Here is a 13,743-nt window from a genome sequence, read left to right as displayed (position 1 = left end):
GAACCTAGGAACTCAGATTCCTGCAACCTAGGAAGAAGAGGACTGCTAAGCTGAAAAACCCTGCAGAGAAGACAAGAGACACCAACTGCTTTGGCCCCAGCTCTACCGGCCTGTCTCTCCACTTCTAAAGACACTGCTCCAGCGACGCTTTCCCCAGGGACCAGCGACCTCTGAATCCTCAGAGGACTGCCCTACTCTAGAAGGACCAAGAAACTCCAGAGAACAGCAGCCCTGTTCACCCAAGACTGCAACTTTGTTTCCAAAGGAGCAACTTAAAGACAACTGCGTTTCCCGCCAGAAGCGTGAGACTTGCAACTCTGCACCCGACGCCCCCGGCTCGACTTGTGGAGAAACAACACTTCAGGGAGGACTCCCCGGCGACTAGGAGACTGTGAGTTGCCAGAGTTGCCCCCCCCCCCCGAGCCCCCACAGCGATGCCTGCAGAGGGAATCCCGAGGCTCCCCCTGACCGCGACTGCCTGCTTCCCAGATCCCGACGCCTGGTAAAGACTCTGCACCCGAAGCCCCCAGGACCTGAAAGATCGGAACTCCAGTGCAGGAGTGACCCCCAGGAGGCCCTCTCCCTTGCCCAGGTGGTGGCTACCCCGAGGAGCCCCCCCTTGCCTGCCTGCATCGCTGAAGAGACCCCTTGATCTCCCATTGATTCCAATTGAAAACCTGACGTGTGTTTGCACACTGCACCCGGCCGCCCCCGTCCTGCTGAGGGTGTACTTCCTGTGCAAACTTGTGTCCCCCCCGGTGCCCTACAAAACCCCCCTGGTCTACCCTCCGAAGACGCGGGTACCTACCTCCTGGCAGACTGGAACCGGGGCACCCCCTTCTCCATTGAAGCCTATGTGTTTTGGGCACCACTTTGAACTCTGCACCTGACTGGCCCTGAGCTGCTGGTGTGGTAACTTTGGGGTTGCTCGAAACCCCCAACGGTGGGCTACCTTGGACCCAAACCTGAACCCCATAGGTGGTTTACTTACCTACAAAAACTAACAAATACTTACCTCCCCCAGAAACTGTTGAAAATTGCACTAAATGTCTAGTTTTAAAATAGCTATATGTGTTTTATTTTAAAAGTATATATGCTGTTGTGATTATTCAAAGTTCCTAAAGTACTTACCTGCAATACCTTTCATTTGAGATATTACATGTAAAATTTGAACCTGTGGTTCTTAAAATAAACTAAGAAAAGATATTTTTCTGTACAAAAACCTATTGGCCTGGAATTGTCTCTGAGTGTGTGTTCCTCATTTATTGCCTGTGTGTGTATGACAAATGCTTAACACTACTCGTTTGATAAGCCTACTGCTCGACCACACTACCACAAAATAGAGCATTAGTATGTATCTCTTTTTGCCACTATCTTACCTCTAAGGGGAACCCTTGGACTCTGTGCATACTATTCCTCACTTTGAAATAGTGCATACAGAGCCAACTTCCTACATTGGTGGATCAGTGGTGGGGTACAAGACTTTGCATTTGCTGGACTACTCAGCCAATACCTGATCACACGACAAATTCCAAAAATTGTCATTAGAAATTGATTTTTGCAATTTGAACTGTTGTTCTAAATTTTTTAAAGTCCTGCTAGGGCCTTGTGTTAGTCCCTGTTAGCATTACTTTTAGAGTTTAAAAGTTTTGTGAAAGTTTGAATTAGATTCTAGAACTAGTTTTAGATTCTTAAAAAGTATTCCAACTTTAAGAAACATAATGCCTGGTGCAGAAGTGAATGTGGAGGAACTCAACCGCACACCTTACCTCCATTTTAAGATGAGGGAGCTAAGGTCACTCTGCAAAATAAAGAAAATCACAATTGGCTCAAGACCCTCCAAACAACAGCTCCAGGAGCTTTTGGCAGAGTTTGAAAAAGCCAACCCCTCTGAGGATGACAACCCAGAGGATGATGAGAGTGAACTGGAGGAGAATTCCCCCCTTCCAGTCCTAACTAGGGAACCTCAATCCCTGATTCCAACTGTGATAGTCAGAGATGCTGCTTCCCTCACAGGAGGGACCAGCACCTCTGAAATCACTGAGGATAGCCTCAGTGAAGAGGACCTCCTGCTAGCCAGGATGGCCAAAAGATTGGCTTTGAAAAGACAGATCCTAGCCATAGAAAGGGAAAGACAAGAGATGGGCCTAGGTCCCATCAATGGTGGCAGCAACATAAATAGGGTCAGAGATTCTCCTGACATGTTGAAAATCCCTAAAGGGATTGTAACTAAATATGAAGATGGTGATGACATCACCAAATGGTTCACAGCTTTTGATAGGGCTTGTGTAACCAGAAAAGTAAGCAGATCTCACTGGGGTGCTCTCCTGTGGGAAATGTTCACTGGAAAGTGTGGGGATAGACTCCTCACACTCTCTGGAAAAGATGCAGAATCTTATGACCTCATGAAGGGAACCCTGATTGAGGGCTTTGGATTCTCCACTGAGGAGTATAGAATTAGATTCAGGGGGGGCTCAAAAAACCTCGAGCCAGACCTGGGTTGATTTAGTGGACTACTCAGTGAAAACACTGGATGGTTGGATTCAAGGCAGTGGTGTTAATGATTATGATGGGCTGTACAATTTATTTGTGAAAGAACACCTATTGAGTAATTGTTCAAATGATAAACTGCATCAGCATCTGGTAGACCTAGGACCAATTTCTCCCCAAGAATTGGGAAAGAAGGCGGACCATTGGGTCAAGACTAGGGTGACCAAGACTTCCACAGGGGGTGACCAAAAGAAAGGGGTCACAAAGCCTCCCCAGGGGAAGAGTGTTGAGACATCCAAAAACAAAAATAGTATAGAGTCTTCTTCAGGCCCCCAAAAACCTGCACAGGAGGGTGGGCCCAGAGCCTCTTCACAATCCAATTTTGGGTACAAGGGTAAAAACTTTGATCCCAAAAAGGCCTGGTGTCGTAGGTGTAATCAGCCTGGACACCAAACTGGAGACAAGGCCTGTCCCAAGAAAAGTACCACTTCCAACTCCACTCCAGCTAACACTGGAATGGCTAGTCTCCAAGTGGGATCAACAGTGTGCCCAGAGCAAATCAGGTGTCACACTGAAGCTACATTAGTCTCTGAGGGTGGGGTGGATTTAGCCACACTGGCTGCCTGGCCCCCTAACATGCAAAAATACAGGCAGCAGCTCTTAATTAATGGGACAAGTGTAGAAGGCCTGAGGGATACAGGTGCCAGTGTCACCATGGTGACAGAGAAACTGGTTTCCCCTGGTCAATACCTGGCTGGACAAACTTATCCAGTCACCAATGCTGACAATCAAACTAAAGTACATCCCATGGCTATGGTAACTTTAGAGTGGGGAGGGGTCAATGGCCTGAAACAGGTGGTGGTCTCCTCAAATATCCCAGTAGACTGTTTGCTTGGAAATGACCTGGAGTCCTCAGCATGGGCTGAGGTAGAACTGAAAACCCATGCAGCCATGCTGGGTATCCCTGAACTGGTGTGTGTCAAGACAAGGGCACAGTGCAAGGCTCAGGGTGAAAAAGTAGAGCTGGAGCCTGGAAAAAGGGCCCAGCCTACTAAGAGGAAAGGAAAGACAACTGGGAAACCAGCTGCAACACAACAACAAAAAGAGAACCTCTCTTCTCAGGAAGAAGTTCTGCCCTCTGAGGGAACTGAGCCTATGGAGTTGGAACCTTATCAGGTTGAGCTCTTAGGCCCAGGGGGACCCTCAAGGGAGCAGTTGTGTAAGGGGCAAGAAACCTGTCCCTCTCTTGAAGGCCTTAGGCAGCAAGCTGCTGAAGAGTCCAATGGCAAGAAAACTGGAACACATAGGGCCTATTGGGAAGATGGACTCCTGTACACTGAGGCAAGAGATCCCAAGCCCGGTGCCACTAGGAGAGTGGTAGTGCCTCAGGAGTTCAGAGAGTTCATACTGACCTTAGCCCATGATATTCCTCTTGCTGGGCATTTGGGACAAACCAAGACGTGGGAGAGACTAGTCAACCACTTCTACTGGCCCAACATGTCCAAGAAAGTCAAGGAGTTCTGTGTCTCCTATACCACCTGTCAAGCCAGTGGTAAGACAGGTGGACATCCAAAGGCCCCCCTCATTCCACTTCCAGTGGTGGGGGTCCCCTTTAAAAGAGTGGGTGTGGACAAAGTGGGTCCACTTGAACCTCCCACAGCCTCAGGGAACATGTACATACTAGTAGTAGTGGATTATGCTACTAGATACCCTGAAGCTATTCCCCTTAGGTCGACTACTGCCCCTGCAGTAGCCAAGGCCCTCATTGGTATCTTTACCAGAGTGGGTTTCCCTAAGGAGGTGGTGTCTGACAGAGGTACCAACTTCATGTCAGCATACCTGAAACACATGTGGAATGAGTGTGGAGTGACTTATAAATTCACTACACCCTATCATCCACAAACTAATGGCCTTGTTGAGAGATTCAACAAGACATTAAAAGGCATGATCATGGGGCTCCCTGAAAAACTCAAAAGGAGATGGGATGTCCTCTTGCCATGTCTGCTTTTCGCTTACAGAGAGGTGCCTCAGAAGGGAGTAGGGTTCTCACCCTTTGAACTTCTGTTTGGCCACCCTGTAAGGGGACCACTAGCTCTTGTGAAAGAAGGCTGGGAGAGACCTCTTCATGAGCCTAAACAAGACATAGTGGACTATGTACTTGGCCTAGGTTCAAGGATGGCAGAGTACATGGAAAAGGCAAGTAAAAACCTTGAGGCCAGCCAACAGCTCCAGAACTTTTGGTATGACCAAAAGGCTCCAGTGGTTGAATTTCAACCAGGGCAGAAGGTTTGGGTTTTGGAGCCTGTGGCTCCCAGGGCACTTCAGGACAAATGGAGTGGCCCTTACCCAGTGCTAGAGAAGAAGAGTCAGGTCACCTACCTGGTGGACCTAGCCACTAGCAGGAGCCCCATGAGGGTGATCCATGTGAACCGCCTTAAGCTCTTCCATGATAGGGCTGATGTGAATCTGTTGATGGTAACAGATGAGGACCAGGAAGCTGAGAGTGAACCTCTCCCTGATCTCCTCTCATCAAACCCTAAAGATGGCTCAGTTGATGGAGTGATCTATTGAGACACCCTCTCTGGCCAACAGCAATCTGATTGTAGGAAGGTCCTGCAACAGTTTGCTGAGCTCTTTTCCCTAACCCCTGGTCAGACACACCACCTGGACACAGGAGACAGCATGCCTGTCAAAAAACAAATTTTCAGACAGTCTGACCAAGTTAAGGAAAGCATCAAAGTGGAAGTCCACAAGATGCTGGAATTGGGAGTCATTGAGCACTCTGACAGCCCCTGGGCCAGCCCAGTGGTCTTAGTCCCCAAACCTCACACCAAAGATGGAAAGAGAGAGATGAGGTTTTTTGTGGACTACAGAGGACTTAATTCTGTCACCAAGACAGATTCCCATCCCATTCCAAGGGCTGATGAACTGATTGACAAATTAGGTGCTGCCAAATTCTTAAGTACCTTTGAATTAACAGCAGGGTACTGGCAAATCAAAATGGCACCTGGAGCAAAAGAAAAGACAGCATTCTCCACACCTGATGGGCATTATCAGTTTACTGTTATGCCCTTTGGTTTAAAGAATGCCCCTGCCACCTTCCAAAGGTTGGTGAATCAAGTCCTTGCTGGCTTGGAATCCTTTAGTGCAGCTTATCTTGATGATATTGCTGTCTTCAGCTCCAACTGGCAGGATCACCTGGTCCACCTGAAGAAGGTTTTGAAGACTCTGCAATCAGCAGGCCTCTCTATCAAGGCATCCAAATGACAGATAGGGCAGGGAACTGTGGTTTACTTGGGACACCTTGTAGGTGGAGGCCAAGTTCAGCCACTTCAGCCTAAGATCCAGACTATTCTGGACTGGGCAGCTCCAAAAACCCAGACTCAAGTCAGGGCATTCCTTGGCTTGACTGGGTATTACAGGAGGTTTGTGAAGGGATATGGATCCATAGTGACAGCCCTCACAGAACCTACCTCCAAGAAAATGCCCAAGAAGGTAAACTGGACTGTAGAATGCCAACAGGCCTTTGACACCCTGAAACCAGCAATGTGCCCCGCACCAGTTCTAAAAGCTCCAGATTACTCCAAGCAGTTCATTGTGCAGACAGATGTCTCTGAACATGGGATAGGGGCAGTTTTGTCCCAAACAAATGATGATGGCCTTGACCAGCCTGTTGCTTTCATTAGCAGGAGGTCACTCCCCAGGGAGCAGCGTTTGAGTGCCATTGAGAGGGAGGCCTTTGCTGTGATTTGGTCCCTGAAGAAGCTGAGACCATACCTCTTTGGTACTCACTTTGTAGTTCAAACTGACCACAGACCTATCAGATGGCTGATGCAAATGAAAGGTGAAAATCCAAAACTGTTGAGGTGGTCCATCTTCCTACGGGGAATGGACTTTATAGTGGAACACAGACCTGGGACTGCCCATGCCAATGCAGATGGCCTTTCCAGGTTCTTCCACTTAGAAAATGAGGACTCTCTTGGGAAAGGTTAGTCTCATCCTCTTTCGTTTGGAGGGGGGAGGGGGGTGGGGTTGTGTAAGGAAATGCCTCCTTGGCATGGTTACCCCCTGACTTTTTGCCTTTGCTGATGCTATGTTGTGAATTGAAAGTGTGCTGAGGCCTGCTAACCAGGCCCCAGCACCAGTGTTCTTTCCCTAACCTGTACTTTTGTTTACACAATTGGCACACCCGGGCATCCAGGTAAGTCCCTTGTAACTGGTACCAAGGGCCCTGATGCCAGGGAAGGTCTCTAAGGACTGCAGCATATCTTATGCCACCCTGGGGACCCCTCACTCAGCACAGACACACTGCTTGCCAGCTTGTGTGTGCTGGTGAGGACAAAACAAGTAAGTCGACATGGCACTCCCCTCAGGGTGCCATGCCAACCTCACACTGCCTATGCAGTATAGATAAGTCACCCCTCTAGCAGGCCTTACAGCCCTAAGGCAGGGTGCACTATACCATAGGTGAGGGCACCAGTGCAAGAGCACTGTGCCCCTACAGTGTCTAAGCCAAACCTTAGACATTGTAAGTGCAGGGTAGCCATAAGAGTATATGGTCTGGGAGTTTGTCAAACATGAACTCCACAGCACCATAATGGCTACACTGAAAACTGGGAAGTTTGGTATCAAACTTCTCAGCACAATAAATGCACACTGATGCCAGTGTACATTTTATTGTAAAATACACCCCAGAGGACACCTTAGAGGTGCCCCCTGAAACCTTAACCAACTACCCGTGTAGGCTGACTGGTTTTAGCAGCCTGCCACACTCGAGACATGTTGCTGGCCACATGGGGAGAGTGCCTTTGTCACTCTGTGGCTAGTAACAAAGCCTGCACTGGGTGGAGATGCTTATCACCTCCCCCTTGCAGGAGCTGAAACACCTGGCGGTGAGCCTCAAAGGCTCACACTCTTTGTTACAGCACCACAGGGCATTCCAGCTAGTGGGGTTGCCCGCCCCCTTCGGCCACGGCCCCACTTTTTGCAGCAAGGCCGGAGGAGATAATGAGAAAAACAAGGAGTCGTCACTGGCCAGTCAGGACAGCCCCTAAGGCAACCTGAGCTGAAGTTACTCTGACTTTTAGGAATCCTCCATCTTGCAGATGGAGGATCCCCCCAATAGGGATAGGAATGTGACCCCCTCCCCTTGGGAGGAGGCACAAAGATGGTGTAGCCACCTTCAGGGCTAGTAGCCGTTGGCTACTAACCCCCCAGACCTAAACACGCCCTTAAATTTAGTATTTAAGGGCTCCCGTGAACCTAGGAACTCAGATTCCTGAAACCTAAGAAGAAGAGGACTGCTAAGCTGAAAAACCCTGCAGAGAAGACGGAGACACCAACTGCTTTGGCCCCAGCTCTACCGGCCTGTCTCCCCACTTCTAAAGACACTGCTCCAGCGACGCTTTCCCCAGGGACCAGCGACCTCTGAATCCTCAGAGGACTGCCCTGCTCTAGAAGGACCAAGAAACTCCAGAGAACAGCGGCCCTGTTCACCCAAGACTGCAACTTTGTTTCCAAAGGAGCAACTTAAAGATAACTGCGTTTCCCGCCAGAAGCGTGAGACTTGCAACTCTGCACCCGACGCCCCCGGCTCGACTTGTGGAGAAACAACACTTCAGGGAGGACTCCCCGGCGACTACGAGACTGTGAGTAGCCAGAGTTGCTCCCCTGGGCCCCCACAGCGACGCCTGCAGACGGAATCCCGAGGCTCCCTCTGACCGCGACTGCCTGCTTCCCAGATCCCGACGCCTGGTAAAGACTCTGCACCCGCAGCCCCCAGGACCTGAAAGATCGGAACTCCAGTGCAGGAGTGACCCCCGGGAGGCCCTCTCCCTTGCCCAGGTGGTGGCTACCCCGAAGAGCCCCCCCCTTGCCTGCCTGCATCGCTGAAGAGACCCCTTGGTCTCCCATTGATTCCAATTGAAAACCTGACGTGTGTTTGCACACTGCACCCGGCCGCCCCGTGCTGCTGAGGGTGTACTTTCTGTGCTAACTTGTGTGTCCCCCCCCCCCCCCCGGTGCCCTACAAAACCCCCCTGGTCTGCCCTCCGAAGATGCAGGTACTTACCTGCTGGCAGACTGGAACCGGGGCACCCCCTTCTCCATTGAAGCCTATGTGTTTTGGGCACCACTTTTAACTCTGCACCTGACCGGCCCTGAGCTGCTGGTGTGGTAACTTTGGGGTTGCTCTGAACCCCCAACGGTGGGCTACCTTGGACCCAAACTTTAACTCCGTAGGTGGTTTTCTTACCTACAAAAACTAACAAATACTTACCTCCCCCAGGAACTGTTGAAAATTGCACTGTCTAGTTTTAAAATAGCTATATGTGTTTTATTTGAAAAGTATATATGCTATTGTGATTATTCAGAGTTCCTAAAGTACTTACCTGCAATACCTTTCATTTGAGATATTACATGTAAAATTTGAACCTGTGGTTCTTAAAATAAACTAAGAAAATATATTTTTCTATACAAAAACCTATTGGCCTGGAATTGTCTCAGAGTGTGTGTTCCTCATTTATTGCCTGTGTGTGTACAACAAATGCTTAACACTACTCCTCTGATAAGCCTACTGCTCGACCCCACTACCACAAAATAGAGCATTAGTATTATCTCTTTTTGCCACTATCTTACCTCTAAGGGGAACCATTGGACTCTGTGCATACTATTCCTCACTTTGAAATAGTGCATACAGAGCCAACTTCCTAAAATCGGTATGTAGTTGTTGTAGATTAACTTACTTTGCATACTCTTGCCATTTAGTACTGAGTCAAGGACATTTCAACTTATTGTTCTTTCAAGTGTTTTAGCATGCTGTGTCACTCGAAAGGTACATCTAAAAGACCTCTTGCCATTGGTTATGGTGCAGACATTAAGGGCTTTGAGCACTCTGCTAGAGAACAAGTAATGCTTCAAAAACTCTAAAGCAACATCTCAGGAAAATATAACCAGAGATTCAGCGTCAACTGGTAATGAGCTCCACCAAAAATACAGTGCTTTTGGCGTGAATCACTAGAGGTTTCATGCCTTATGAGGATTCCTTTTATTTTTAGTGGGTGGTTGGGGTGGAGAGGTTTACATTTGGATCATTTAATTTGGGTCCATATGCAATCCACACTGTTCCTTAGGATATTTAAGGAATTTTGAATATTTTTTTTTTGTTCAAGGATCATGGTAACACTAAGTGTCTTATGTGTCAGGCTTTTCAGTGGCATAAAACATCTATCCATCAAAAGCACAGCAGTACATGATGCTGGATTAAGAAGCTAAGATTTCTATAGAATACCCCCAAAAGACTTCTAGAAAGATTGTGCCAAAGAGTACATTGAGTCCTGAGAAGGAAGAGGAAAGTTGGGGAGGGGGTGGGTGTTCTGAGGCATTTTTAAGCCATCCAGGTCCATGGATGTTTATAATGAGAATGTGCACCAGTAACCATAACAAACACAATACTGCTGTACAGGCACACATGCAACTCCACTGCTAAACAAAACAAAAAGCAGCTTTCGGGAAAGTCATGTTGAGGTTATCACCGACAAGGCAAATAACATATTCAAGAGCCATATCTGCTTTCCTTAATTCTTGTTACCAAAATAACTGGGAAGTCTCACTCGAGAACACACATCATGGGATACCTGTTACGTACTCTTTTCACATGCACTTGTAGGCCACCAGAATACAGAAGCCTCTACTGAGCTGGTTTCTTAATGTGTTTAGAAAAAGCTTTTCTGAGTCAAGACAGCATAAGTTAGATGCCGCAGTATGATGTCACAAAGTTAGCCTTCCCCTTATAGATCTACCACTATAGCAGAAATGTCTACTTGTCCTATTAATCTTAATTCTACCCTTGAAACAAGAATTAAAATTTAACATTTGTGTTCATGATACAAAGGAGACAACTTGGATTACAAATGGAGACAGCAAATGCAGATGGTTCCCCCTTCCAGCAGGATCATTTATCAAGCACCCTTGTAAATTCCTACTCAGATAATTGTGGTTTAACAGAGATCGAATCCTAGATGATATCTGGTACCAAACTACATGTTTGCTCCTGACGTTGTCTGTACAGAAACTAGGATGAGCACCAACTGTTGTTTCCAAGTCCATGTTTGGGTTGTCTTCAAGCTCCGGATTTTTGGTGGAATCCCCGAAAGTATAAGAAGTAATTCACTCACGTTTTTAGTTCTAGTTCAGTCAAGCTCTGCTCCTTCAATACTGGGTACTTAGGGAGTTGTTTGCTTTCCTCAGAGAGCCGTTGGAGAGAAATAGACTGGGTAGAGAACCGTAAATTCTATTTTCGGGTAGTGAATTTGTATCTCAACCACTGAGTAAGACCACTTTGATAATTTCCACAGCTAATCTCCCCTGAAATGGCTAAACTGCAAACATGTTTTTGATGCTGATGTCGAACCCCTAGGGGTTCGGTCTTTCAGGCTTCCCAGGCACATCAGCCATGTTGGTGATCTGTTCATGCACTAATTCCTCAATGCTACTCAGACTCATAACCAAGCTACGGCTTCTGATGCTATGTTGAAGGCTGCAGTGAATGGTCGTTGAGTCAGATGTCTCTGGAACAAACCGGTAAACCTGTACTTTCTCCACATGAGTTTAACAAATGACTCCCTTAGGTCAGCTCATGAGATCTCAACTGCATTCTTCAACCGTCGTGGGCTCCTGAGTCAGTTACATTTGTTTAAAACCTGCGAATTCTGAAAGTGACCTAATCTATAGCTACATTCTAACTAACCTCTGATTGAGCATGAAAGTAACACCCATCCATCCATGCAAACCCCAACACTCTGTCTTGACATTGACCTTTAATTTGCTCGAGTTGCCCAGGAACCCTTCAAATGTAAATAGGTGGAGAAATGGAAACCTTAAACAAGGCTGTGATGGTCTCAAAAATAGCACACTCAGACCAGTTATTTCCAAAAAGTCTAACCCCCATAAAATATTTAATGCAATAGTCATGTCCTGTTGGCTTACAGTCTAGCACAGCCAATTGTTGACGGCATCTACTAATAATTGAGTGAATTAAAGGTTTGCTACTTTGCATTGTTGCATATGAAGAATGGGATAAATATATACAATGTACAGAAAAGTAAAACCTAGGAGAGTAGATGTTGAAATCTTATCCAGACCAGTACTACCATGGGCATGACAAGGAGAACATCTTCTGAAAATACTTAGTTACGATGATGTACTGAGTGTTCTAAAGTCTTAAGACCTTGCTAGAACATCTTAACCCGCACCTTTCAAATGCCCTCAGCCTGAATGGTGAAGATAGAAAAGAGATGGAAATGTGCTTCATTTCTACTTTGCAAAGGAGAGGGTACTGTAAATATGTCCCCCTTTCTCCTTATTAGTCTGCCTCCATTAATTATATCATGATTGGCATGTCAATCCTTGGGCACATAATATGAAGTAGTAATCCTAAGGCACTCTAGATGAAGTATTGGGTGCCACTCAGCAATGCTGTATCTGGGCTTCCCTTAAGATCTTTTTATCCTTTCACAGCACTACAGAGAAAGCCTTTTTTCTTCCTCTGATGCAAACCTTTGGTGCAAGAATTTCATGAATCTTATCTCTTTTTTTCCCCCACATGTAATTGTTTGGTCATGGCTATTTATGTCATCATCTAGTTATTTTTTAAGTTCAGCACTACTTTTTGTTGGTTTCTGTCATGGTTTTTTTCAGTTTCGATTTTTCTTCCTTGTACACGATGACTGATATCAAAACTACATTAATACCTAATTCTTATTTCTTATTGTGTAATTTCTGCATATCATGTTCATGGTTTAACATGTCTTTTATTAATAGGTTAAAAAACTGAAGGAGTTGCGATCTATGTTGATGGAGCAAGACCCAAATGTGGCCGTGACTGTAAGGAAGCTTGTGATGTTGTCACTGACAGAAGTGTTTAAAGATATAACTCCTTCTTATAAAATTCGCCCTCTAACCGAGGCAGAAAAGGCATCAAAGGTAGTTACTAGCATAATTATTTGCTAAACAAAAAATGTCATTCTACATGCATGTTTTATATATGTGAGGCACGTTTTTTGGAGGATAGAATCACATAGTTGTATTTTCCCTTGTGTTTTGTTGCTCCTTAAAACAAATATTGTTGGCAATTTAGCTTGTGTTCTATGCTATGAATTTTGTATTTGTTATTGAAAATCCAGAGATTTATGTGGGGTACCTGCTTTTAAGTGTACCATTAACAATTTATGAAATACAGAAGACTGAGTAAATAACTACTTTCATTGAATGACGAATGGTGGAGCGTACTTCTGTTTTTAAAACTGTATAAAATATATAAATTCTTCCCTTTGTGGATATGCTACAATGTTGCAAATATGATCACGATAATCTGTAATAATATGATCTCTATGCTCTTAAAATAAGAAAAGGAAAGATTAGGGACTAACAAAGACAAGGGCTGTTCAAATTTAGTGATGAAAACCCACAGTTCGTTTACGAAATGATTGGGTTGAGAACAAATCTGATCTTGGGCGAGCAGGAATTCCAGAGGCTTGGAGCAGAAGGGACGAAAGCTTGATTGAACTACCTGTGGTCCTTAAAGCATGAAATGTCCAATCAAAAGGTGAACTTACTTAAACGCATGCCACCTGCCCTACTCTTTTAATATAGAAGCTTGTGAGCCAATTAAACTCACCAGTGACTATGCCTTCCCTTTTTACTTTAAGTATCCAAATCATCACAGATTTAATTTTTTAACAAATAGATACTGTGTGAGATATTTTAACAAATAGATACTGTGATGCTGTCTCCTTCCAACAGTGTTTTTTTTCAACAGTTCGATTGGTATTTCTCTTGTTAATTTGACTTGCTTTCATCCAAAATGCTTTTTGTGCCCCCTACTCCGATCCAATGAGATATTTAGGTTTTGGGATTGTCTTCAGGAACATCTAGTTTTGCATTTAAATGTATCCATTCACTCAGCCCTCTAGCTGCTGCTGCTGAGCTGATAGTCTCAATGTCGCTATTTCAAGATGATAAAGTTTGTAAATTTGATGCAGTTTCGATATGAACTTCATTTCGTAATGAAAGCAACAGTTATTGCACAGGCATGGAACGTTTGCTTGTATGTGCAAATATCCTCTCTTGCTGTCGCTGGCTGTAACATTACAGATCGTGTGGCAGTGAGGTTAGTACCCTTAAATAGGAATGATTCCAAAGTGCTGTCCTGTCATTTACATCCTAGCTGCATGCTGTTTTGTTAGTAAGATGGAT

General features: G+C 45.7%; 1 protein-coding gene across 1 annotated transcript in view; it reads left to right on the top strand.

The window, feature by feature from the left end:
* Positions 1 to 13,743, top strand: part of NOC3L (NOC3 like DNA replication regulator) — a 433,719-nt gene that overhangs the window by 99,804 nt on the left and 320,172 nt on the right. The window contains exon 7 of the mRNA XM_069239851.1: positions 12,310 to 12,471. Within this exon, the coding sequence (XP_069095952.1) occupies positions 12,310 to 12,471 (162 nt within the window). The remainder of the gene's footprint in view (positions 1 to 12,309; positions 12,472 to 13,743) is intronic.

Source organism: Pleurodeles waltl, chromosome 6, assembly GCF_031143425.1.
Source record: "Pleurodeles waltl isolate 20211129_DDA chromosome 6, aPleWal1.hap1.20221129, whole genome shotgun sequence".
Classification (NCBI taxonomy): Eukaryota; Metazoa; Chordata; class Amphibia; order Caudata; family Salamandridae; genus Pleurodeles; species Pleurodeles waltl.
This window is presented reverse-complemented; position numbering and strand designations above follow the sequence as displayed.